The 26,773-nt window shown below is 39.1% G+C and overlaps 2 protein-coding genes across 4 annotated transcripts in view; one reads left to right on the forward strand and one right to left on the reverse strand.

Annotated features, from left to right (window-relative positions):
• NME7 (NME/NM23 family member 7) overlaps nucleotides 1–971 on the forward strand; it is a 183,337-nt gene extending 182,366 nt beyond the window's left edge. For all 3 annotated transcript variants that reach the window (XM_072648706.1, XM_072648708.1, XM_072648707.1), the window contains exon 12: nucleotides 705–971. In XM_072648706.1, the coding sequence (XP_072504807.1) occupies nucleotides 705–737 (33 nt within the window). In that variant the 3' untranslated portion in view covers nucleotides 738–971. The remainder of the gene's footprint in view (nucleotides 1–704) is intronic.
• On the reverse strand, nucleotides 785–26,242 carry ATP1B1 (ATPase Na+/K+ transporting subunit beta 1). The gene is made up of 6 exons (XM_072648709.1): nucleotides 26,104–26,242; nucleotides 21,181–21,309; nucleotides 9,509–9,664; nucleotides 7,441–7,625; nucleotides 4,321–4,401; nucleotides 785–2,213 (listed from the first exon to the last, which is right to left on the reverse strand). Exons 1-6 carry the CDS (start codon nucleotides 26,198–26,200, stop codon nucleotides 1,947–1,949), a joined length of 915 nt encoding a protein of 304 aa, XP_072504810.1. The 5' UTR covers nucleotides 26,201–26,242; the 3' UTR covers nucleotides 785–1,946.
• Between the last annotated feature and the right edge of the window lie 531 nt (nucleotides 26,243–26,773).

A 26,773-nucleotide genomic window follows, 5' to 3' on the forward strand; every position in this document is an offset into this window, starting at 1 on the left:
TTATTTCTCTTTGTTATCTAAGTACTTTTCCATGGAGCACTTTTTCTTCCTCTGCTCCTAATTTGGGCTCACAGTTTGCTGCTCTGGAGATACAGGGAGTCTCAGGTGATATTTTTACAAAATAAACAACAGGAACTGATTAGAGCTCAACATAAGCAATACTGTAAAGTGAAAGTTACATGTGTTTTAGCGTATGTCACTATTAACTAAAATCGATGTAGTATTGTCCCCAAGAAAAATATAAGAAATATCAGGAGGTCCGTGGGTCTTCTCTTAACAAACCCCATTCCCTTCAGGACTGTCCCAGGTGCCACAAGGATCCATAGAAGAGGCTCTTGTGAAGGGTCTGTTAAAGGAGGTTTCAGTTTTCAGAAACATGATGCTGTGCTTAGGCGTTTCCCAAGTTGGTGAAGTGAGACTGAAATTCCAGCTCAATTGTGTGAGTCTAGTGCACCTGGAAAACAACTTGCAGCTGATTTTACCTCATTTAAAAATAAAGCTTATAATTTTTCTGGAAGGCAAGGTATAGATTTGAACTGAGCTATGCACCTAAACGTAGAATGAAATGTACTAATTTGCCAAACCTCAAACTGATCCCAGTTTTAAAAAACAAAACTACAGCCTAGATTTCTCACTGTGTTTGTTTTATACCAAGAAGGCTGTGCTTCTATAGGAACCACTGACAACTTGTGTTTGTCTTTCAGGTCCAATATTTTTTCAAGATCTTGGAAAATTAGTGATATTAAAGATGGATCAGGAGAGAAGAACAAAGCGCACACATAAGTAATGTGTTCATTCATTTATTGTCCATTGTTTTAACCTGACTGAATACAAGATCAACAAGAGCACTGTACTCCTGGCATTTATTACATGTTAGAACATAGATTTTGCACTTTAGACAACATTTAACACCAGTCTATGGGGTACTGCATTGCTTTTTATAAAGTTCAAAATAAAGATTTATTTCCAAACAAGTGACTTTGGTTTATTTCATACATTACACTTTTTCTTGCAGAAAAAAATAAAATTGTACAACTGCATAAATATAAAATTCTTCCACCATGAAAATGGCTAAAACATTCATGAAGACGCAGCACCAGCACGTGATGCCTCCGAGAAAGGAAAAAAGGTAGAAAGAAAATATACAAAGCAAAACGATTAGCCCTATCACCGGCCAGAGTGATAGTTAGACCCAGGTGTCGTACGCAACCTGAGAACATACTGGAGGGCAAGGGAAGAAATGGAGAGACAGCATTCAATAAAAGCACAATACAACCCATCACCTTTTATTTTCTTTAGCCTCACTTAAAATTCAAGGGCAGTTTCCCCTCCCCCCCTCCCTGGACAGTCCTCCCCCCTCCCTGGAAAAAAATTAAAATTAAATAAAGCTAACATCACAGGAAAAGGCTCTATGGAGTGTTGTTAAATATGCTCACAGATGGGCCTTTATCTCGAAAAGAGCAAAGCAAAAAGAAGTACCATGCCAGTTTTATCCCCATGAAGTATTTACACCTTGGACAGCAACCCTTGCTCACATAAAGTAGAAAACAGATACAGTAAAACATGGCTTGGAAAATGACCAGAGTGTGCACCTATAGTACTGTACACTAAATAAAATGCACAAGGCAGCAATACTTAGGGGCCAGAAACACCGCTTACTACAAGTCAGTTATGGAATCATCATTTACAGTAGAAATGGGCACGTCCCAAGGCTCAACTTTTGTTTTTGTATTTTGTCATTTACAGTAGAATAAATATTTTGTTGCTATTGCTACACTTTAAATTTACATTCTAACCTAGTAAATGCAGAAAGCTAGTGTAAAGCATATAGATTAAGTGTAGGTCCCATACGTATGACAGTTTGTTCAAGACTAGTAGGTTTTTGTTTTTTATAATTTTTTTTTTTAATTTTTTTAAATGGCTAGAGGGGAAGATTGTGCTTGTGATCAGCTGCTCTTTACTTCAAATTTTACATCAAAGCGTCCCTGAAAACGGTCTTTTTCACTGTAGCCAATGTTTTCACCATACGCCTTACACTCCACGCGGATTTCTGTGTCAGTGGTAAGGTTGGTGAACTGCACTGCCAGGAGGGGCTGGAGGTACTTGGGCTGCAGGAGTTTACCATAGTATGGGTAATATTGCAGTGGAAAACCAGAATAACCACCCAAACCAAAGTATTCAATGTTTCCAACTTTATCCTTGTCCTCGTCTCTCTAAAAATAAAAAAGACAGAAATTATTTTAATCATTGGCATGACAGACAATTTCCACCACCAACACCATTGCTACTGATACCTCCATTTTAACATCCTTCTGAAAAACTTAGCTCATCTAAACAACCACCTGATGCTAATATCCTTGTTTTGCAAATATGGAAAATGAGCCCAAGGCAGATTTCGCTCTTGCCCAAGCCCACATAAACTTGTCAGGCCAAAGTCCAGCATACTTTTAAATCCCATACAAGTTTCTGTGCCATCTTTCCACCTTATTTTTTTTTAACCATAGCTATTCTCCAGTGTTTAGATAGTGTATGAGTGTGTGATGAATACTAAGAAGGAAAATACTATACTCTAAAATGTTCTTTGTGCTCCATGCAGTTGGAATCTTCGCATACATAACTCATCTGTGCTCTTGTGTCTTCCCATAATCCATAACTCATTTATGGATATGGTAGAACTGGAGTAACATTTTTCTTCCTCTGCCATTCATTTGGGTTGCTGTAGGGATATGGTAAGTCTCAGATGATAATTCATTAAAGTGTCCTTGTTAAATTCAGTATGCTTCTGCTTAACTTGGTAGGTCTCTTTTCTTAAAGGCAGTCAACACTGGAAGACACTGTATTGACACATGTAGCTAACTGCCTCCAGGTCTTCCCTACTGCTGTGCAAAATATAGAAACCAGTAATTCTTAAATAACCTCAGTTATTTAAGTGAATCAGCCCTCCAAGCGTTAGAAAGGTTCACCTACATCACAGAATATGCCATGAGTGGTACTAGGAGTTATCCCTTTTGGCAATCTCTGAGGGCTTATCAGCTGCTTTGCCCCCCCACCTCCATTAGTCAGCGTCAGTTAAAGCAGAGGGAATCTCATGCTCTTGTCACCTGTGCTTTCCCTATCAAAATATCACCATTAAAATGACAGCTCCCCTACATGACAGTTCAGGCAAATGATGATATAGAATGTCTGAAGGAAATGGGGAACCATTAAGGTTTATTTTAGGGTTCTGCTTTTGGAAACCAGAAGGAATCTGAGTTTGCCACATTGAGCTTTAAACAAATGAAATATCACCAGAATAAGTATATTCTTTGAAGGCAATAAGATAAGGCTTATCTACCCAGCATCTCCTCCAGCACCTTACACAGTGCCCACAGTCAGCACTTAACAAATGTCTCATTGGCAAGTTTTGCTGGATACAAATCTGGAAATCAAGAATTTGGAGTGTGCTCCATCCTCAATCTTTATTTCTTGTGATTGCTATGAACTAGTTTCTGATCAGAACATAGCAAAAGGTAGTCTCAAAGGGAGGAGAGGATGACATGAACAATGGAAAATCCAAGTGCCACTTCTTGGTGTTCTTGGAAGCAGTGGGAATTATCTATAACCTAAACCTCTGAGAAAAGTTGTAAGTAGAAGACATATAAATCAAATCATAGATGATGGATAATAGCTGGAGTAAGTTGTAAGCTTGTGCTATGATTCTACTTCTCCCATATGACCTTGGTTTTTCTCTTTAATGGGGCTCCTAACCTAAAAGCAACTGAGATACAAATGAATATTTAGAATTGAAAAATTCTCATGCTACCTAAAGACTTTAGTCTTTAACAAACCAACATGTTATTTACTTAGGTTCTGAAGCAAAACATTCTTGTTCCAACTTGAACATTTTGGGTTCTTTTAAAAGCAAACACTTGGCATTTTTAAAGAGTAAACCCAGACATCGAAAACTTAGAAAATGAGTTGAAAAGGACCTTCAGAGTTACCTAGTTCAAATTCTTTCCTGATTATTGATCTCATTTAGTTTTTTCCACCCTATGTGAAGTAGAAAAGATTCTTTCTGTGAGGATACGGGCCTATGGAAAAGGCAGTGCCTTGCCTTGGGCCACAAAGACGAGCCTAGCCATGTGATTTTTCTAGCTGTATCTACAGAGGTCTGACCATCATAAATGCAGTTCCACTAGAAATTGTGATGTAGCAGAAGTCAATATGCTATTGATAGAAGTGTATTAGATACTACTTTTAATGTGATAAGACTTGAGTTATTCTTATAAATTATCATTAATATCCCTACTATTTCCCCAATTATTCTCCCCTTCTTCTTACCTTGCCAGCACAATGAACAGGAAGGACATATGGATTATATCGTATCATCAGATCCTTGTCCAGGGAATCATTCTTTGGAGGCTAAAAGTAAAATCCATGTAGATCAGTAAAGCAGCAGATTTATAAACATTTTGAATATACCAATTTTAGTACCAGCAAGAAAATCCTGTCAGGTTGTGTCATGTAAGATGGCAGCACACATTACAGTTGGCATGTTGAGGTAGCTGAGGAAAATGGTTTTGTTTTTCCTTCCAATACTTGAAATGTTTCTGACTGTGATTTGCTTAACATGGAATGATAGGCATTTCATAACATTTAAAAATGCTGTAGGAAAACTAGACCCTGTATCTCGTTTCCAACCTAAGACATGATCATTGGATCACGGATTACAGCTCAGCAGGAACTTAGAGGTCATCTCCCTCATTTTACACATTAGGCATTCACAATAAATGAGGTCAGAAACCGCACAAATAATAAGTAGAAGTGGGGGGTCAAGCACTCAAAGCTGTAAGGGATTTTTAAGCACTTCTGGTCCTTTTATAGATCTAAAAAACAGAACAACACAACTCTGAACTCTAGAGAAGTACAATGATTTGTCCCAGGTGGGTGGAAGAGCTGGGGCTAACTCCAGGTGCCTTGACTCCAAATCCAGGAAATGACTATCTCACTTCACACTCTGTTCTTACCAAAAGATGTGTGAGAACCCAGTCGAATAAAAGTCAAAACTCATGAGGCAAAGCTTCTTACTAATGAGTAGGGCATCAATACCAGAAGATTACATTATTAATGCCTTTTGTTGTAAAAAGAAAACTTGAGGGTTGGTACAGTTGTCTCCATAACCTTCTGCCAGCACTGCATTTAATTATGAAATGTCAAAAACTATGATGTTACCAGTCCATTCTCAAAAGGAGCAGTAGGCATGCTGTGTGACAGTGAGGAAATGACAATATTTTGTTTTCTCTTTCCATTGCCAAAAGCAATGAGAAAAAAATCGATAGATTTAAAGTTAAGTGGCAGAAGGAAGGAGAAAATGGCAGCAAAGAATCAAGTGGAAGCAAAAAGTAAAAGCCACTCTATTCTCCTACTGGAGAAAAATATATATACAATTATCTCAACAAAGCATACTACATTGATCTAGCTGTATGTATGTCAATAGGGAATTCTAGACAAGGTCATAACTGTCACTGGAGTATTTAAATTTCTGATATATCATCCGTCCATTACCAAACAGTATTAACATAATTCATTAAAATGCTTAATGTTCAAGAAATGGTATAGGACTGTAGACTCTGAGGAGTGAGGGGGATTAGCTGCCCCATTCTCACCCCTTCTCCTATTTATCCTTCATTACTACCTGGAAACCTTATTCAGTATTCAAGTCTTTAACTGATTTACATTTGTTAAGTATAATCTGATAATTATTGTCCTCCTCTTCTATTATGCCAAATTCTAAGCAAAATATCCTTTGGAGAGGAATAAAGAGGGTGATAGAAGGTTTAGCCAACATCAGTTTCGCCTCCAGTGATAGTAATGGGATTTGGATCCATTTTGATGAATAAAATTTCTCTAGCTCTTTTTCTTTTTTTTCTTTAAATTATTCAGATATGCTTTATAAGAACTAACAATCAGTAACTAGCAATCAGTAGAAGGCAGAGCATTAGAGCCAGATCTCTGAAATGAAGTGGATTTTAATGACATAACAGTGTGTGGGGACCAACAACTGGTTTTTAATGGTATCCCCTTATCAGAATTAGAGACATCCTTCAATACCATGCTCATGGATACAATTTCAGAAAGGGGAAAAAGCCTTTTGAAGATCTGCTTGAGAAAAATGAATACTTTTTATTTAGGTTCTAAGAGTGTTGCATTCTCATGGAGATGGAAAAGTACTTAGCATATTTATGCTGCCTTGTGAAATGAAAAGTGAATGTAATTCTACCAGAGTCAAAGTATGAGGGCTCATTTCTCATTTTTTGTGCTATCCAATGAAATAATATTTTTAAGTGCTTCCTTAGCGCAGTGCCTGGCACACAGTAAGCACTTAATAAATGCTTGCTTCCCCCTTTCTAGGAAGGCTAAACCATTATGTATTGCTGTAGTTAGTGCCAAGGGCACATATCCTTTCTTGTGTGAGCATCAAGGGCTTACCATATATTAGCATTTAGTCTTCATTCTGCAGTGGTATTGGCACTCCAGATTAGGACTCGAATTTAGAATCATGAGGAAAACAATGTGATATAATGGGAATGGCTCTGATGGGACCAAAAAAATGATGACAACTCTAGGGACTGTTTGCATTCCATGAGAGTAAGCAACTTTGCCATGAATTTGTAATAATGCCATTGATATGTTTCCTCCATCAGTGCAAATCCTTATTTTTTCCATCCTGTGTGACTTGTCCACATTCTCCCTAAGATTCCCTTTGAATGATATAGTTAAGGTACTAGAGATCTTCCTATAGGTCTTTTTTTTTAATATTTCATGGTACCAGTACAGCATTCAAACTATCCCAAGGCAAACGACTATTATCTAAACATGAACGCACACTGAGATTTTAACATTAGTGCTTCACATAATTTTTTTTAAAAGTATAGTGTCTCATAAGTCTAGTGTTGTAAGAGATATTACTGATCATCCAGTTCAATCTCCTCATTTTTAAAGGTAACTGAGGTCCAGGAAACCATAGTGATTTACCTAAGGTCACACAGCTAGTTGGTGTCAAAGATGGTCCCAGAAGAACTCTAGTTTCCCAATTGTCAGTCCAATGCTGATTCTACCATACCACAATATTTGACAGTCTGAACACTGAACCAAATTCTATTTAGGGGGAAAACAGGAGGGCAGGGCTTAGTTTAAAATTATTTCACCATTGGAAAATTGACTTACTTTGGAAAGCAACAGTAATGGCTCTTCCTTAGGGACTACCAGGAAGATAGGGATGTTCTTAGTCATACTAGAGCAAGTGGGCCAAATGTAAGCTTCATGTGTGACTGTTCTTCTGGCAGCATAGATGGTCCTTCACACCCATCTGATTTTCATCCTTCCTATTAGATAGGTTATCTACATAAATAGGTTCCCTTTGGTGTCTACATTTGCTTCAACCTTTAGAGGATTACTTGCCTTAGGTTTGAAGGCCAGAACTCGGTTGAGTTTTATGATGATGCAAGGTTTGCCACTGGAATAGCCAAAGGTTTCATCCAGTATTCCAGAGCAGTTGCCGAGCCATTCCCGCCTGAACCTGCAGACTTTCTTCTTCCCTTGTTCATTGTTATAATCTCCTCGTTCTCTGTAATCACTTGGTACTTCTAAAACACAAATGTAAACAGAGAACCAATAATCACCCCCAGTAGCACCAGAAGAAAGGGGAAAGAAAAAGACCTTCACTTACAGCCAATTCTACTATATTTCAGATTTATCTTACCAGGGTATCATGTCTTAAATCTAACATCTCATCAATGCATAGCTGAATCATGAATCTCTTCTCTGATGTGCATTAATTTAAATACCACTAGATAATTCACTCTTCTGCAAGACAATACATTTTTTTTGATAGCTCTAATTATTTGGGAGTGCTTCCTCAAAATGAGCCAAAAATCTGTTTCACTGTGACTTCCACTCATTGCTTCCTAGGTCTGACTTCTGGGGCCAATCAAAACAAACCCAACCCCTCTTCCACATAATGACCCACCAAAGATCTGAAGAGAGGAACCACATCCTGGATACATCTTCATTTCCCCAGATTAAATATCTCCAATTCTCTTAACTAATCATCCTGGTTTTGAGTCACCTCACTAACCTCTTGCTGGACTCACCCCAGTTTGTTGATGTGCCTTCTACAACATGAACCCCAGAATTGAGTACAATATTTCAGAAATGGTTTGTCTTAGTCAGACTATAATTGGACTGTCATTTAGATACTACTTATCTACATCAACCCACCAAAATCTTTCCTTTACTGTGTAACAAAAGGATTTTGCCAAGCCATGGTGGAGCATGTATTTCATATGTTGTCTCCCTAGGACAGAGAATGATTTATCTTGTTTTTCTATTGATGATTTTTCTCTTGTTTTAAATAAAGGACTATCCAACTATTTATACATAAAGCTGATTTGGCCAGGACCTTAACTGTCTATCTTAAAAACAGGATCATTATAACTAATTCGGATTGAAATCAGGTGGCTGAACCAAATATCTCAGACTAAGAATATGTTGGTAAGTAGAAACTGAATCCCCTGAACCTGTGCCTTCACTGACATTGTAAAAGAGATAGTTCATTTGGTTGTACCTTTTCACCAAATGCTCTCTGTGCCACTACTTTTTTGGGGAGCCACTACAGTTTTGCAATCAATCCTCACTTAAGAAATGACAATTTGCTATTCTTAGGTCATAGTTAGTACCCAGCAAGGGACACATCAAAGCTTCAGAAAAGACCATTGAACATAAAATTTGAAGCTCATTAAAAAAATGATTCTGTAAGTTAAGGCAAATATTATTCATAAATAAAGCAGATGTTTGCCAAACATGAGCTCTCACTGTTGTCTTAAATGCCAAACTGTATTATCATAGACTGTTAGGAACTATAAGGAATCTTAAAGGCCATTTAAGCTAAATCCTTCAATTTGCAAGAAGGGAAATATAAACAGTAAAGTAATTTGTCCAAGGTTACAGAATCATTGAATGGGTGAGCTGGAACCACAATTCCCAGTCAACTGGTCATTTCACTATACCACACCATTTTCATTTTATCCACTAAGAAATGACTTTAGATTTTTAAAAGTCTTTCAACTATTACAATTTAGCAGGAGATCTGATTGACAATCCATTTAGAGGAGTTTAAAAAATTCTTTCCTTCTATGTGATCATACTATATTTCTCATCTAATAAGTCCTGTAAATCAAAATTAGTCCCCACTGATGTGACTGAGAATAAATGTCAGGCATATGTAACAGGTGTTCAACTTTTTAAAAAATAGAATTAGAAGAACTGGCATCAGGTAGCTCTTTGAGAGTAAGAGTTTCTTGGGTGGTCTTGGGAACTATATACTCAAAATGGCTCAACATATTGTTTACAAAAACTTCAAATAGTTTATTCCAGTGATCATAAGGATTTCTATGTCAATCATTAAGCCATCAAACAGAATGGAAAAAATGAATCATAAGCCAACCTCAAAACTGTAAAAATTACTTACCACCGCAGTCTTCAAATTCTAGTTCATCCTTCTGAGCTACTTCTGTATATTTGTCCAAAAATCGATTAAGGCTCACCACATATGGACTAAAGGTCTGGGCCTCATTTGGACGAAAGGAAATTTCAGTCTTTTGGATCTGAGGGACTTGTGTCAATCCTAGACATGTGAAGGAAGATTAGAAAAAAAAACACAAAAAAGTCATGAATAGAGAGACAACTATGAATTTAATTCAAAAATATACTCTGTACCAGAACATTTTACTTTGTATAAATCTTTCCTAGGCTATAGTCCTGCCTTTTCTATGAGACCTGATCAAACTAGGCCAGAATATGCTCCCTCCTGCCTCTGAATGTCTATGTGACCTTGTCCTTGGGGCTTAGTATAGCTAGCATTGAATCACTAGCAATGTATGTGTGTGTTTATGGAGAAAGAAAGAGGTGGGGGGGTGAAAGAAAGAGAGGGAGGCTCTATTACAACTGTAGGCCCCTTGAGGACAGGAATCATGTCATATCTTTCCATGCTCCACAGTCCCAAGAACGCAGTAGATGTTTAATGGATGTTTGTGGACCAACACTTAATGAAGTTCAAAAACAACCTCCTTTTAGGTTGTAGGAAGGAATATTGATCCCATATTTACACTAATGCCTTCCAACCAAGATAAAAAGATCCAAGAAGATAAATATGTACAGCATGAATCGTCTCAGAACACAAAAATGACATTTATCCTGAATTTCTTTGGCCCTGTCGAGCATAGAATTTAGCCCCCAGACTTGTTCCCTCAAGAACTTCGTAATGGCATAGCTATAAGACGTTAAGTATCCATAGTGTTATATTATTCATAAGTGTTATGGAATTGGACATTTGGAGGGAGAACAGAATATGTGTCATGCTTTTTGGAAGGATGCACGGGTCAGCAGTTCTGGAAATCAGAACCGACTAAGTTCTAATTGTTCTTTTCATGTCGTCACCATTTTTTTTTACCTGTCGTTCTGTATGAATTTCATCATCACCAAATATTTACTACAGCTCTTGCCCTCCAGAGATGTAGAATCTAAGGCTAAAAATACTACCATAGACAAAAAGGTAAGAAAGCAGTCAAAAAGGTTTTTTTTTCTGAATATAGATAATGCATAAATCCATCTTGCTATATGAGTGTCAGTTATGGATAGAGACTAGGTTAAGGTTTTTAAAAAATTAAAATATTAATAACAATTAAGATAATGGGAGGAATAGATTAGATTAGAGGACAGGGAATGGGAGTACATTACATTTCCAATTGGAAGAAGGGATAGATTATGAAATATCTAGATAATGAAAGTTAGATAACGAAAAAGTCTGCATGAGAAGGGATAGACAGAATTAATGGGTAAGATATAGATCAAATCAAGAGAACTGAGATATTTTGGGGCTTTTGGTAGGGCTGCCAAAGACAGCAATTGGCAGTAATGTTGGGATAGGCCAAAGGACTGTGCTGGACATAGGGAATCCAGTGACAATGAACTTATAATAGTTCATGCAAAGGATATGTGAAAGTGGACATAGGAACAGATGAGGAGGAGGAGGAGGAGGATGATACTGACTTAAGATCTTTTGGATAATATCCAGGATGGGGAATCTAAGCACAGCACAGTGAACCAATGAACATTAAATCCTCAAAGGAATAGAAGCCAAAATGATCTAGGTGAAGATTAATCAGTTAATAAAATCTAAGAAGTGCATATCAGAAAGCTTGCATCTTTTCAGGAAGTATGTTTTTCTCTGAAACTTGGTGATGAAGGATTGGAGAAAGATTAATTGTGTGTTAAGTAGAAAATACAAACAGATCCATATCAGAGTGGTGGGACTGGCCTGGCCTGGGATAGGAAGCTATGGAAAGCAGCAAAGAATCTTATCTAATTTATTAAAGTGCATATCCATGAAACTAGAGAAAAATAGTCCAGATGAGCTACAGTGAGTATGAGGGAGCCACTTCAAAGTAGTGTTCTTCCACAGTTTTCAGCAGTATAGGCAAGCCCCAAACATGGTAAAATTTATAAATAAGATAGTTTGGAAGTCCAGAAAGTCTCACTATCAAATAAAAAGGAGCCAGTGTTAAAAAGAAGCCTTAGGGACAGTTGTATTAAACATTAATGATGAAGTTACTATGGTTGGGAAACAGGTTGTCTTCTGATTATTTTTTTAAGAATACTAATTCCAGATTTTCAGAGAAAGACAAAATAGGTAACCTAGAAAACATAGGTTAAAATAGTCTTCTCCTAACCAGGATAAGGAGGGTAATGCATTAAGGAATAAGCATGTGAGTCCCAATCACACATGATCCCAACCTCTTCCCAAGGCATATTAGTGGTCATATGCCTGATCTAGATCCTATGACTCAGCTCTCAAATGGGACTTTCCCCACATCATAATCATTTGAAAATAAAGGAAAACAGAGCAAAAATTATTTACCTAGAAAGTTTTAGAGATGTTCCACATTATGTTTCAAGAACTTAAGGTGTATAATAAGTTCATTAATTAGCTCATTAGTTTCCAAATGCTAGGTAACCCAAATCAGAACTCACTGCTGCCAACCATGCTCATTCCAAGTTCTGGTCTTTTACCTACCACGATACCTAAGCTAGTGACATCTTTCAAGTGTCTGTGACTGTTAAGTATCACAGACCTCAGGGAAGATGGTCAGAAGTAACTGGACATACAACTAGTTAAATGTCACATCAGCATGGCATACCAAGACCCACCATGCTAGATCTTCAGAACCTCTGATGAGATGAGAGATCTTACTCATGACAGTGCATGGAGGTAAGAATACAAGGCACTGCTGTCCTGCAGACAAATTCCACAAATGACTGCCACAGGGGGCTGTACTAGAGGACTTGAAGGGCCCTTCCATTTCTAGTTCTGTGATCCCATGGTTGAATTGGGTATGTTGTGATATGAATAAGACTACTTGAATGTTAAACTAGGACCACAAATTTCTAACCCAAAGAGCCTCTGTTTCTAGCAATGAAAACTATTTTTGGGACCCTGGTTCTGATTTCTATTATGGTATGCAGAGGGAAGGGGGAAAAAATTAAGGAATCTACTTAATGAGCTGCCAAGTGACCAAGGCCTGCTTAGAACCCACTTGGTATCTGTTCTTTTCCTTATTTCCTTGCCTCACATTTCTGGATTATTTCCTGTTCTATTCCTACTGCTACCTATGTTCATTCAGCAGTCTTCTTCCCCCTTACTGAAGATAGTCTAAGAATTCTTCTTTCTGGCAGTAAATGAAATCAACTTAACACCCATCTGTTCACCTATTCAGCACTTAAGTAGGGTGTCAGCTAGGAGATAAGTGTTTTATAGAATCATTCTTAACAAAGAAGAAAATTCCATTTCTCAAAGGTAATTTCTCAAAAGTATCAAATGTCTGTGATTAGATAAGCTCGATGTTTGTGTGATGGACATTTGAGAGTTGAGGGTGGTGGTGGCAGGTGTTGCTTTGAGAGAAGGGATTAATATGCATGATACCCACATATCAAAGTGCTTTTAGTATTCATGAAACACATTTGGAATCCATAATTGGTCTTTGGTGGAGGTTCAGCTAAAATTGTGACTGCTTTATTGTAAAAGAAATTTTGCATGTAAATAAGAAAAGTAGAATTATATTTTCTCCGAAAGTTGCCCCTAACCTATTTCCCTTTCAGAATTGGAGATCATTCATTTTGAACTATTCACTTCTCATTCACCAAACCAAAGACAGACACACACATAGACACACACACACACACACACACACACACCCCTTGAACTGCCACACCTTCCAAGAGTCACACAATTGTTGACTTCCTTCTGAGGAAAGGAGTGTGTGCAGTACTATGGTTCTCATTAACAATTCTTTTCAAAGTCGATTAGATACCTTCTCTCTGTTTCTCTCTGTCTCCACTGCTCACCCTTTACAAAGTTGTTACTTGTAACCTTGGACAAGGATGAGCTTTGTTTCCAACAGTCCCTCCCAGCAGCCAAAGATAGCGGAACACCCTTTCTGAGGTTTGTGGCTTCCACTTATATTCCAGGAAGTGACTTCACCTTTTCTCTCTTGAAATCTCTGAATCCGAATTCAGATTGATTATAGTAGGCTGCAAACCACTTAACTGAGTTCTTCAAACATGTTGAAGAGTGAGAGAACCCTCAACTCCTCAGCCCTGCTGCTTGGAATCCCTCGGCTTCTTTAAAAACTTAATTCAAGAACCAGCCATCTTTTGTACGAAGCCTTTCTTAGTCTCCTCAGCCTTCTCTCCCCCATAATGTTATCTTGTACCTGTTTTGCAAATATTAATATATGCCTGTTGTCTCCTTGGGTAAAATGTAAGCTCTTTGGGGGAAGGATCCTGAGAATCATTTTACTATTATCTTGACTTAATAGATGTTTGTTGATTAAGAGGAATTGAGACCTTTGGAACCATAACCATATGGTTCCAAATGAACCATGAATTTCCAATGAATAAATTTCCAATGAATAAATCAATTGTCTACAATACATTAAACACTTAATAAAATATCTTGGTTGGTAGAAACTAGCAATGCCCTCCAGGAGACAGAGAGCATATAATAAGAAGAGAAGGTTATATCAGAAGAAATAGGAGGGAACGAAAACCAAAAGGTCAAAAAGAAGAAAAGAAAAACGTCACATTGTCATCCATGCTCTGGTTTCTGAGGGATAGGAAGTTATAAAGAAAAAAAAGGGAGGGAGAAGGAAGAAGGTTTTTTAGGTCAGAAAAGATCTTTTGTTTCTAGTTAGCCTCCTTACACAGTAGCAAGCTTGCAACTGCTGGAATTATCGTATGTATCATGCATATCATTTTGTATTGTCCTTTTTACAACAAGTGTTACAATTCCATTCCAGACACGGCTACCTGTGCACTTAACATATCACCAAATACCTCAGTGGACATCAGTTTCTATAGAGCCTTCTAGAAGTATACTAATATAAATAAAAATGGCACAGAAGGCAGCCAACTTCTGATAAAGTAAAAACAATAAATACACAAGAATGACACTGCAACTTTATCTGACAACATATGTGATACATATGGGCAGTGTCTTTGCTATCATAGTCATTTCCTGTTAGACCTTTACTTCCAGTTGTATTAATTTTCAACTATGCTTTAGAACTTTGGTCATTCAGCATAAAATCTTACTGAAATTTCAGGGTTTGGATTTGTTTATCCCAGTTCATATAGGGAACATATATGCCATAAAGCAACCAAAGTACCTGTCTAGCATTTTATGGAAGCTATCTGAAGAATTTAAGAAAAATCCTACCCCACCTCTTTGGAGTCTGTTCTGAAGGGTTTTACTAGCCTAAGGGTTTTACTATCCTAAGGGGAAGTTCTTCCTCATAGCTCACCTGAGTCACTCATGCTATAGGTTGAAGTTCTTTCTTCCTCAGGCACTTATGCTGACCATTTGTTATAGGATGTTTTTTCTTCCAGGTGATTTTGTGACACAAACTATCTGGCTATTTTATATAATTTATTAGGAAAAGGGTCTGAGGTATTTTGCATAGTGCCACGAATGCTATCTAGGTGCTACAAATGGCAAGCTTTAAAATCCTATCTGCTTGATTTAATAAAAATGATTTAATAAAAAGAGTGCAATTTTATGAAAACAAAGAAAAAAAATAAAGCAGCAGACTAATATTTTTAGCAATAGATTTTGCTCAATACCAGATTGAAGAGCAAAACCTACAAGGAAGAAAACAAAGAGAAAACAATTTTTTTTCAATACAGAATGGATTCATTTACTAAGTAAATAATACCTTGAAATAAGACTCCAGGTTGATAAAAAAGAAATGTGATGTGGTTCGTTCAGGCATTTAGGGAGGTAAAGAGATATTTGTCCAGATGGAAGAGCCAGGATGACTCTCATCTCTCCTTCTCCCTCCCACCTCCCTTTATCTCGGCTAATCTCTAGTCACGCACAAGTTTATATCTGATAAAAGTATTTTTTGATGGACAGACTAAGGGATGAAGAGGTGTTGGTGGAGAGGGGTGTCTTCTATTTTTACTCATCATTATTAGCACTGCTGAAATACTGTTTGACATTCCGATTTGCTCATATGACATAATCTTGGACAGCAAGTTTTGTCTGTGCATTTTAGATGCCTCACTAGTGGCCCAGAAGTCTTGAGAGAGGCCAGTATCTTATCCCTATTTTTAGAAACCAAGGTAGCTTTTTCTGCTGCTGACTCCACCAGCAAAAGTGAAGGTTCAAGGCTACAGAGGGCAGTGGTGGAGCCGATTACGTACTTAGACTTCCTCACCCCAAGATCATCACTCAGGGAACTTCCTAAAAGAGTTAGTGCCAGCAGTCCTTGCTTTTCCTCAGCCAGAAAATGTGTGAATTGGACAATGTTCACACCCCTCCAGGATCCAGGGCATGAAAGGAAGAGGCAACTCAACTCACATACTCTCACTGGAGATAACTGAACTGCCAGAATCCAAGCCAATTGATTCTAATTGGAGGAAACCAATAGCTCTGTGAGATTTCAAGACCCAAAAGGAGGCAAAATCATAAGAAGACTGTTGGTCATTTTTAACTTCCCTTTTGAAACTTACAAAAAGGAGAAGAGGGGTCTTCTTTCTCATCAGTGGTTTGGCAATCCAAGATGTTAATGGAAACATCCTGGATATTTTGTGGGCTGAAGCTTAGCAATATATTGAGATTAAAACCACAATATGACATGAGTATTCACTAAGCCCTGCGTAGAGGGGTTTGAATTGTGAAAACTTTGTCAAATCAATTCATTTTAAGAGAAAAAAATATTTCATAATCAAGAGGGAAGAATTTAAATAAATTTAGAATGCTGGTGCCATTACAATCTACTAATCTCCAGGCACCCCAACATTTCCCAGCATAGCACAGACTATGGTAGAATTTTGATCCTTTTAAAGTGTATTATATTAGGCACTCTGTATTCAACAGACAGACAGACAGACAGACACACACACACACACACACACGCGCACGCACACACACACACACACACACACACACACACACACACACACACACACACACACACACACACCCTGGGCAAGGAAAAGAATGTGCTCTTGTTTGTTACCTGCTTACCAGGAAGCATGTAATCTTGAAATCTCTCCTGCATCTACCAACTGACATACAGTGACCTGTCCTTTCATTCCACTGTGGTTACATGAACTTAGTGAGCCAACCAGTATCTGTAAAAAAGCCAGGCTTTTTCATTATACTATTTCACTGGCAGATGAGTGAGCAGAGAGCCATTTTAAGACGCAGGGATTGCTTTTACTCCCCACTCTAATAACTCTAGCCCATTTGATGGCACTGTCTCTTTCAAATTCAATTTTCTAGTAAGGTGAGTCAATGCAAGGTGACTTCCTTTATAATCACATTTAGTGATTTCAAAAGTGAAATCAAATGCACCCAACAATGTAATTGACAATATTCAAGTTACAAATGCCCAGGAAATCTGTGAGAGAGAATTTCTGAAAATGGAAAGGAAGAGTGTGAGGAAAATGAGGTCTTAAACTTAAAAAGGTCTTAGCCCATCTTAAAAGTTGGATTCATTTCTACAAAAACAATCTGGCTGAATAACCATATCTCCAGTAATCTTGATGAAGAACAGGGTATTTAACAGGAATACAGACAATACCTGAAGATGAAATGCTGCTGGAAAGCAATGGGTAGAATAACCTAACCTGTGTCAGTAGCTAAGGCTGGATGCAGCCTGCTTTGGGGAGATGGCCTGCTATGGACCTAGGAGTACCCTTGGCATTTCAATCTGTTCCTTTACCTCTCATTAAAACCTAAGGAAGTTGGCTCTGTCGAAGGCTCCACAGTAATTAAACTAGGAAAGATTACATATACAGCATTCAGCATTTTAAAACCCTTCTCTTTCTTTAACTACGTTACAACACCTCCTTTAAGACCCTTCTCCTGATGCTCTTTCCTACCCAACCATTACTGAAAGCGATGCCTTCCTCTCCAGATTTTCTTAAGAGTATTTTGTATGCACCCCTTTCTTTGCCCCATCACACTGAAACTTGAATTATTATGCCATATCCCCTCCCCCCCACATCCCCTGCCAAAAAGAGCATAAGTTCCTTGAGGGAAAAAAACAGGTGCTTTTTTTCATTTTTGTCTAGCACCTGACACAGCCTTTCAAATAATAGATAGTTAATAAGTATTCAGTTCACTGAATTTATTATTTCATAGTCCTGCATTGCAATTTTCCTCATAAAGACGTAGGATTATTTCAAGTCATTTTTGTCCTCTCTTCCAGTTTTATTTCATCATCCAATCCATCCCCTGAGGTGTGTAGCAGTGGCATTTCAGCTGGGCAAACATTATAGATTCATTGACCCGCATCAGCCAGAACTGCACCAAACAATTGCTGTTATTTAATTAGGATTTCCCTTAAATAAATAAATCTAATTATAAAATGTTCCAGAAAATAAAATGCAGTAATATAACATCAAATAAGGTAAAGCTGAACTGTTATCAATTCCCCCAACTCATTTTTATTTCAGAATACCTAAAATTTGCATAGTATTTTATATAATTTTAAAACTTTTTTCTCATAAGTCATTGCAATTGATCATCACATCCACATTGTGACATAAGATGCGGCAGCTGTTTTATCCAAGGCTCAGGGTAAGACAGACAGCTAGCAAGTGTTAGCCTTATAACTAAAACCTAGATAATTCTTGTAGCTCTTAGCACCCAGGGTTCTTTCCACTGTATCATAGTGACTCTCTTGTAATAATATCATAACTGTAAATAAGAATGATGAGTTTTCTCTCACTAATTCCAGTTTATGGAACAGCTAATACCACTAGGAAGTCAAAGCTCCTTCAAAGAGAGTATAATATTGAATAGTATAGTGGAATTTCAATGGACTGGGAGTCACAAAACTTGGGTTCGAGCCCCAACATGGCAGACCATGTGTGACCCTGGAAAAGTTACATCCTTCTGCTTTGGGCCTTAATTTTCTCACCTGTAAAAGGAGGAGTTTTGTTCATTTCTAAGGTCTCTTTTAGCTCTAATATTTTTTGATTTGACCTGAAAGCTGGCAGAAGAAGGCAGTGTGTAGTGTGGGGTAGCATCACATCACTGAATGATGACCTTTTATGGTTGATCCAGCAGTAGCGTTTCTTAATAGTAAGACCTTTTGTGCAGCTTGGTCTCCCTTAGCAGAAATTCGTCATCATTTAAAAATGCTGATTGTGATTCTTAGAAGCATAACATATTATAATAGTGTAAAGAACTGCATAGATATCCCTTAAAAAGGTAGGGGCCCAGGGGGGTAGGGGAAGGAAAGGAGGAGCTAAAAGAAATTAAGAAGCTGGTGGACAGAGTGGAGAAAGAGGCAGGGTTTCTGAGAAGTCCTTTTCCTGTGACTCAGCCCAAAGGACAGAAACGCATATTTCCATGATGAGCCATTATCATTCCTTTAGAGAAGTGAGGCTTTGTCAGGTCAATCCATCTGCTTCAGGGACACTAAATTTAGGTGCTAAGAACTTGTCTTTTGGAAAGGGGCCGGGGGAGCTAGTTTGGAAGAGAGACAGAAAGCTTGGTGTGTAAGTTATGGCCAAGGTCACTGGTCCACAGACACACCGAACCTTGTCAAAGTACCCAAACTTGTGATGTCTCGCTTTTAAATTAAATTTCTGTCAAAAGGAAAATGGGGGTAAATGTACATACTTGGGAGGAAATTCTAAAGAACTTATGTATCCAAGAGTCATTTTTTTTTTAAATCAAGGACATAAAGAAAAAAATTTGATTTTGTGGTAAATTTTGGCTCAATTAGCAGCAAAGAATTAAATAGTAGCACTCTTTAGCTAAAATTTCTGACCAAGTTTAGCTTCATGTATAAGAATTGTTAAATGGTTTCATTACTGAATGATGGTTTATGGAATGATGGTGGAGAGGGAAATAAAAGGGTCGCACAAAATTAAATATGTTATTGTTAACAGCATAAATCGTCACCATCATTATCACAATCTGAAATTACTTACAGGAAAAGCCACAAAATATATGGTGCACTTTTTTGTCAAGGAATTCCTGTTGTGTAAAGCAGCTGTTATGCTGCAGATATGCTGCAGAATATCAAAATGTTTCTTTTGTATTTGACATACACTTTTTTTTGGATGTACCAGAAAGCTATTACAATTGTGTAAGCCAGTATGTATCTCATCCACAGTATTTTCTTCCCCCTGTCTCAATCTCTTGATTCAAAGTTAGCCCCATTGGCGAATGGCTTTGGTTTTTTATTTTTTATCTTATTAATCTTACAAATCACTGGAAGCAAATCATCTGGGAAGTCACTCTCAGCAGTGCAATAGTGTTTGCCACCTATAAAAATATTAAACTGGTTTCTCAAAGGGACTATAAGATTTTTGTGTCTCTCCATCTTTCCCAAGGAAGAGGTCTCTGATTTTGCTGATTTTCTTCCATGAGTTCTTTTGACCTGGACAGGGCCTTAAAGGTCAACTTTGTCTTTTGACAGATAAGGAAACTGAGGCATAGAGCTATTAAATACCAGAATGGAGGCCACACATTGAATGTCTGAGCAGACACTTGAACCCAGATCTCCTGATTAATAATCCAGACTTCTTTCCACTATACCAAGCTGTTTTCACATCCAAGAACCAGCCAATGTGACATGACTGCGGCATGCAGCATGGCATTTGATCTAAGCTACTCAGTACTGCCATGCAGACACCCTCAAGATTGTCACCTAAATACCACTGTTATTAAAAGTGCCTGAACCATGTTCCAGGAAAAGGAGAGAGCGGACAACTCATTACTGTGTCACTGTAAGGCAGCTTCAAGGTCATTTGTAATGTGGGAAAGCAGCAGTTAGAAGACTCCTCCTCCCCTTTCTCCATAGTCCTTCCCATAAGGCTTTTAGCAAGAGCTGGATAAAATTAAAATCTACTGTTCTAATGTTAATTGACCACCTCTGCTCCCATACCAAAAGCAGTGAAGTATATACATATATAGTCAAAGGTATTTAACAGCTACTCCAGATGTATGCTGTGGGTAAGGCATTATCAAAATGGTGGGGAGTTGGGGGGTGGGGAGAGAGGCCAGAAAATGGTTGGCATTTTGTAGGCTACTCATCCCTTCCACCCAGGATGTTCAAGTGTCACAGGAGAACAGATAATTAAATCACAACACACAAAGATATGGAGAATATCAAAATTCAGTAAATAGCCTGGATAAAACAAAGCCTAGAGAGAGAGAGGTTAAAGTCAAAGGTTCAAGGTCAAAAAGCAGATCAGAAACAAAAAGATCTGAAGCCAACTCCCAGTCACTGTGGTAACTAATCTTCAAATGGTTTACTTACTTTTTAAACCTTCAATCTCTATTTCCAGGTTTGAAAGTGAAATATTAAATATTTAAATTTAAAATTTATTTAAAATTATGAAATGATGATGAACGTAGTCAGAGGTGTTTCCTCCATCCATGTACTACAGTGATGAAATTTCTCTATCCTGGGGAGTTAGTGCAGAGCAAGCTGATCACCTTCTAACAATGAAGCTTTTCTCTTTCTCCTTTCCAGAGGTCATTAAAAATGACAGGACTTTAAAAAATTAGTTAATTCTGCTATACTAGAAAACCGAGTTTGTTGGTGTTGGTTTTACCTGGTGGTGCCACTCGATCTTGATATTTAGGTTGGAATTCACTGATGGTGAGCAGCATCACTTGGATGGTCCCAATGAATATGCCAGCTAGGCACCCATAGAATATTAGATAGAAGAGGAGGATCTTAACTGCAAAAAAAGAGACAGAAACACAAACGCTTTGATGCAGTCACATGTCTCGGAATGCAAGTCTGATCACCAGCTGATGAATGGACTTCCTCATCGCCCTTCCACCCCTCTCCCACTGAGGCGCCTGTGCCAAGAGAGCAAATAAAAGAACGAACCTTCTCAACTTGTTCTAATGTGGGGGAGGAGGGCAACATATTAAGGGGGTGGGACCATTCCGACTGGGTGAGCCAGGCACTCAATTATAATGCCATGTCTACATGTGAATTTGTAGGAGACATTCAAACAGGACCCACTCATCTATGTTCTTTGGCAATTCAGTCACTTAATGCCTTAAATAAGAAAGGTCTCTCTTTAAAAGTGGCTATAATAAAAACCCAGAACTAGTTTTCAATGTCAGAGCAATATCCTTCAAGTGTGATGACAAATCTCCCAGAACACACTACCGTTTTCTCATGAGAGGGTTTGAACTAAATAAATAATCTCCAAAATCTCTTCCTCTTCTGCACCTGCAATCCTATGTCTTAACTCTCCTTGTTTACTAAATATCTAATATTCCTTCATGCTAAAAAGGCTATATGTGAGAATCCTTGCTTCTCTAAAATTAAACACTGCTTCATTTCTTGTATATCATGAACCCAAAGACATAGAAAAATGTTTTTAAATAGATAAAATATGTAGGAATACAAAGGAAGCTCATTACGTAGAAATATATATGTATGTACACGCATAGTATAAATATGCATGTGTATTTATATTTAAATAATCATACATTTTAGTTATATCATATATGAAAATGTAGATATGCATATACATAGATCTATACATAAAACAAGTTCATAGGCTACCAGGGAGTTAATAAAGCAAGAACACAGAAAGATCCAAGAAAGCCCAATTTAAGCTTCCTCAAATATTACCCTCCATTGATTTGTGTTACCCACTAGGTGTCATGTCCTTGTGCTCAAAGGGCCATAGTAAAGGGGAAAGGGACATCCAGAGTGAAAGCAGCCATTACATTTTATTTAATTATCCAGTTAATAATAATAATCTTGTTTTTAAAAGAGCAAGAAATGACTTCAGCCTTTTTCACCTTTCTTTTTCCCAGCAGTTATAGAGGTCAGAATAGCTGCAGAGGCAAAATTGAAGTACATTGACTGGAATGAGGCTATCAGTTACTGGTTTACAAGGATTATCTCCACTGATTAACTGCATAGTAACATGCTGTACTAGGCATCGCCAGGCAGTCTGCAGTAAGGCAAAGAGAGCCCATGCCAAAAGACTTCATGCTAACAGGGAAGTAGTGAAAATAAGGGGAGACACAAGATTAAGGAATCAGCACTAGGGGGTCAGCAGAGGGTCTACAGGACTTGCATTAGTTGTGAGTGTTCTATCAGTTCTTTTGGAGAACAAAAATCTCAGCTGAATCTCAGGAAACAAAAATATGATTAGAAGGCAGGAGCGAATGCTCATTTCTCTGTTGTTTTTTAAAGCTGGCTTTCTGCAAGCAAGAAATGGCACAAAAATCATTTTTAATTGCTTCTGTATCCAAAAAGGGGTAGTGAAGAAGGGAGACAAATTCTACTCTAGCACTCTAAGGGTTAAACCCAGTATTCTGTATCCAGGCAGCAGTAGGCAAATGGTAGTAACATGACGTCAAGAGAGATTTGGAAAATTTTTCCAGGGAATGCTCATAGGAGGTACAAGGAGAGTTGGTGTAGCCAATCCTAACAAGATGTCTCTCGGCCTTTGATTTTTTTTCTCCTCTCCCTACTTACCCCATTTAGCTCACCTCAACATAGAATTCTTAGGTGAGTCCCACTTACATTTCCTTAATATTTGGGGCACAATATTATTCATTTAGTGGGATACAGATACCTAATGGTAATAACCTGCCAACAAGGTACATAAGCCTTCTAGGCTGAACACCCCATCCAGTCACGTTATAAGTAAAGCAAATTACCTCAAGAACAAACAGGCCTTTCACATAAAGTTGACTGGATACCCACAGAGGAATAAGGAATTCTTGTCTTTTAAGGACATATTCTTCAGCAGACTCTCCTAACTGCCATAAGGGTACTAGATTATAGCCCAGAATCTAGTCTGGATACCTTGAAAGGAATGTCTTCAGTGAACTACTTAGGAGGGGGCTGATTCAATGTGGGTGGGGTGGGGGGGAAATCAGACCAGCTGTGGTTTGTAGCAGGAAAAATGACCAATATAAGCTTTTGGAGAGGAGGGCAGTGTGCCCTTAGTGGGCCTTAGGGCATCGGTGATGATAAACTAGCATCTGGCCTCAGCTTAAAAAGAAAAACAACAACTGTCTACACAGTATTTAATGTTATAGTAATAGAAATAACAAAAGCATAGGATGATTTAAGGGGTCCTTTCCTTTTGGTTTCTGTGATTTAAGCACATGAAAACCACCTCTATCCACCTTGGTGAAAATCTAGCTACAGGTAAAAATGAGCCAAGGGCATCTTGTCCTCCTCCCAAGGGCATCCATGCTTATTTAACTAACAGCTTGAAAAGATAGTTTCATCTGTTTAAAGCAAATGCCTATCTATTTCTCAGCTATCAAGGAGGAGAGGGTTAAATTGTCATTTTTCTCCCTCCCCTTCCAAAGGGAATAGAAAAGATCGCAAGTGTGTGTGTGTGTGTGTATATATATATATATATATATATATATTTTTTTTTTCCGGTCCTTTAAACCCCCTCCCCCACCTAAAACATGGCATCAAGTAATGCCATTGATAGATAGGTATATGTTTATATCTATCCATATCCAAGTGTATCTTCTAAGATGGTATATTAAAAGCATAGGTTTATATAGACATATACATATAGGTTGATTTAAAGACTTAGCCATTCCAAACCATATTACCTTCTAAATCAAAATTATTCCAAACAGAATCATAGAAATGGAATGAGGAAAAATAATGTATCAGTGGGATGGTAAGGACCACCAGGAAGTTGTATCTTGAAAATTCACACATGTGCCTAGAGAATCTGCTGCATTTCACGCCTGTTGTGATATTCCTCAATGGGCAGGTATGTGTGCTCTTACTGTCTTCCTAGGAAGGCATGAAAACCAGAGAAGGGAGTCTCCAGCAAGCAATGGGGAGAAGGGCTGGGTTAATCTGTTGTGTACCTTAGCAGCCTTGCTCAAGTTACATCTAGTTGCTAGGCAATGGTCCCTTTCAAGGAGCTGTTCACCATAGGCTTTCTTGATTCTTTTCAACCTTACCCTGTTTTCTCTGCCAGTTATTTGAGTTTTTCCTTACAAACTGAGTAAAGAAGAAGCAGGGCATTATTCGCATTCAGGTGATCTATCTTTTCATTTTCACCAAAAGAGGAAAAGAAAAAGCCACTGCTTCAGAGTCCTGCATTTTCCTTTATCCAGGGTTACCCATGTTTCCTTGTGACACCTTGGAAATGGTTTCACCTTGACTAACCTTGGAGTGTGATGCATTATTAACCCTTTGCTTTCAAACCAAGCTCAAGGGACACCTACTACTGGCTGCATTCATTTTCTTTTTAAATGGTCTCCTCTCCTTTCTTCCATTTCAAAATGTCAGCCAAGCACCTTGTTTTCCTGACTCATTCTGCTGCTTCATCCCACAGATCCTCCCATCTAAAGGCACTGCATCAGCTCCTATCAAGGGTTTGGTGGTGGTGGTGATGCTGATGATGTTGGAGAAGGAGGGGGCAGTGATGCAGGAGGGGGGAGTTCCCTCCCTTTCTCCCTCCCTCCCTCCTATCTGGGCTGCAGTCACGACTCATAGATTTGACTACAACATGCCCTTCAAAATGACCTTTTTCAAAAAAACATGTCACCCTTTCCCATAGTGGAAGGAGAAAGAAGCAAGGTGTCTTATTTTCATAGAAAACTGTCTATTAAGACTTAAGCAACAGGCTAGCCATACATTTACTGTATTCGACTTAAGGAGATACTAACATACACACACACACACACACACACACACATATAATAAAAATATGATCCTCTGCCTTTATGGCTATTCTCTAGACAAGCTTTTCTCTCAAATGTACTCAAGATGCTAATTCTGTTTGCATCTATTTAATCTTTAGAAAAAAAGAAAAAAAAGAGGTTTTCTCCATAATCCCATTTCAGAGTCAAGGTTCAAATCAGTGTCCTGACATTGAGAAGTCTCTGGGCTGTAAAAGACTAGGGCAAGTCATTGGGGGGGAACTCTGTAAAGCCATTATGATGAAATACTGCAGTATGGGCTCTCCATACCATCTCCTCTACTCCTCCTTCCCTCTTTCTAGAAGGACATTTCAAGACTGAAGGAAGATAGATGTTACAATACTCCCTCATACCTTAAAACAAACACTGCACTGGCTCTAATTATTTATAGATGCTCTGCCTAATCTCAGTCCCCAAAACGCCTTTTGGGGGGAGTGAGGGTGGGGGAAGGGAAGCTGGAGGGAACATTCAGTGCTCTTGGGTTAGGAGAGCATGCAAGGGCTCCTCGCTGCCACAGTTTGCCGGTTACGATGATGGCCACCAACTCCCCCTGGCTGACAAGCTCTTCTCTCCCCCCTCTCCCTTTCCCTTGCCTTTTACAAGCGATGACAAGCCGGGCACAGGCAGAATGGCCGTGCCTCGCCGCAGCAGGACCAGCGCCTCCCGCTCACCCAGTTCCACCCTCCTTACCACCCCTCCTTTCCAGAAAGATGCAGTGCGGGATTCGCAAGAACTAGCCGGCAGCCGGGGTCCGGGGAGCCGCAGGGTCAGCAAGGGGGAGAGGAAGGGACGGGGGAGGGGGTACTTACACCAGCTGCCGCCGGTCCTGCCCAAAAACTCCTTTTTCTCCGAGTTCCAGATGAATTTCTTCCAGCTCCCCTCTTCCTTGGCTTTCCCGCGGGCCATGGTGGCGGGTCGTCAGCAAGCTTCCTCCGCAGGGAGACCGGGGCGGCCCCCCAAGCAGTCCTTGCCTACTGCCTCTCGGACCTCAGAAGCCCAAGGTGCCGCCGGCCGCTGGCGAGCCCTGGTCCCGGCTCCGTCCTCCTCCGCTGGGCTCTCCGCAGCCTGGACGGACGGACTGACGGACGCACCGCGCCGCTGCCGATGCGGCTCAGACTGCGAGCGAGGAGGTGGAGGTGCTCGGCAGTGCAGAAGCCCAGGCAGAAAGAGGGGAGGAGGGAGAGAGAAAGAGAGGGAGGGAGGAAAGGAGAGAGGGAGGGAGGAAAGGAGAGAGGGAGGGCTGGACTCGGGTGCCCGGCACTTATTGGTGGGCGGACGAGAGCTCTCGGTCTCTCTTTGGTTATCCACGCGCTCTCGCCCTCTGGGGGTTTGGTACTTAGCAAACAGCCGCTGCTGCGGGTGCCCCCCACGGCTGCTGGAGACCTGCTCTTACCCCCACCTCCTCGGACCCCTGCAGAAGTTGGGGCTGGGGGACGAAGGGAGAAAAAAGTACGGTCAGACGGACCGACGGACAGGTTG

This window comes from Notamacropus eugenii, chromosome 2, assembly GCF_028372415.1.
Source record: "Notamacropus eugenii isolate mMacEug1 chromosome 2, mMacEug1.pri_v2, whole genome shotgun sequence".
NCBI classification, from domain to species: Eukaryota; Metazoa; Chordata; class Mammalia; order Diprotodontia; family Macropodidae; genus Notamacropus; species Notamacropus eugenii.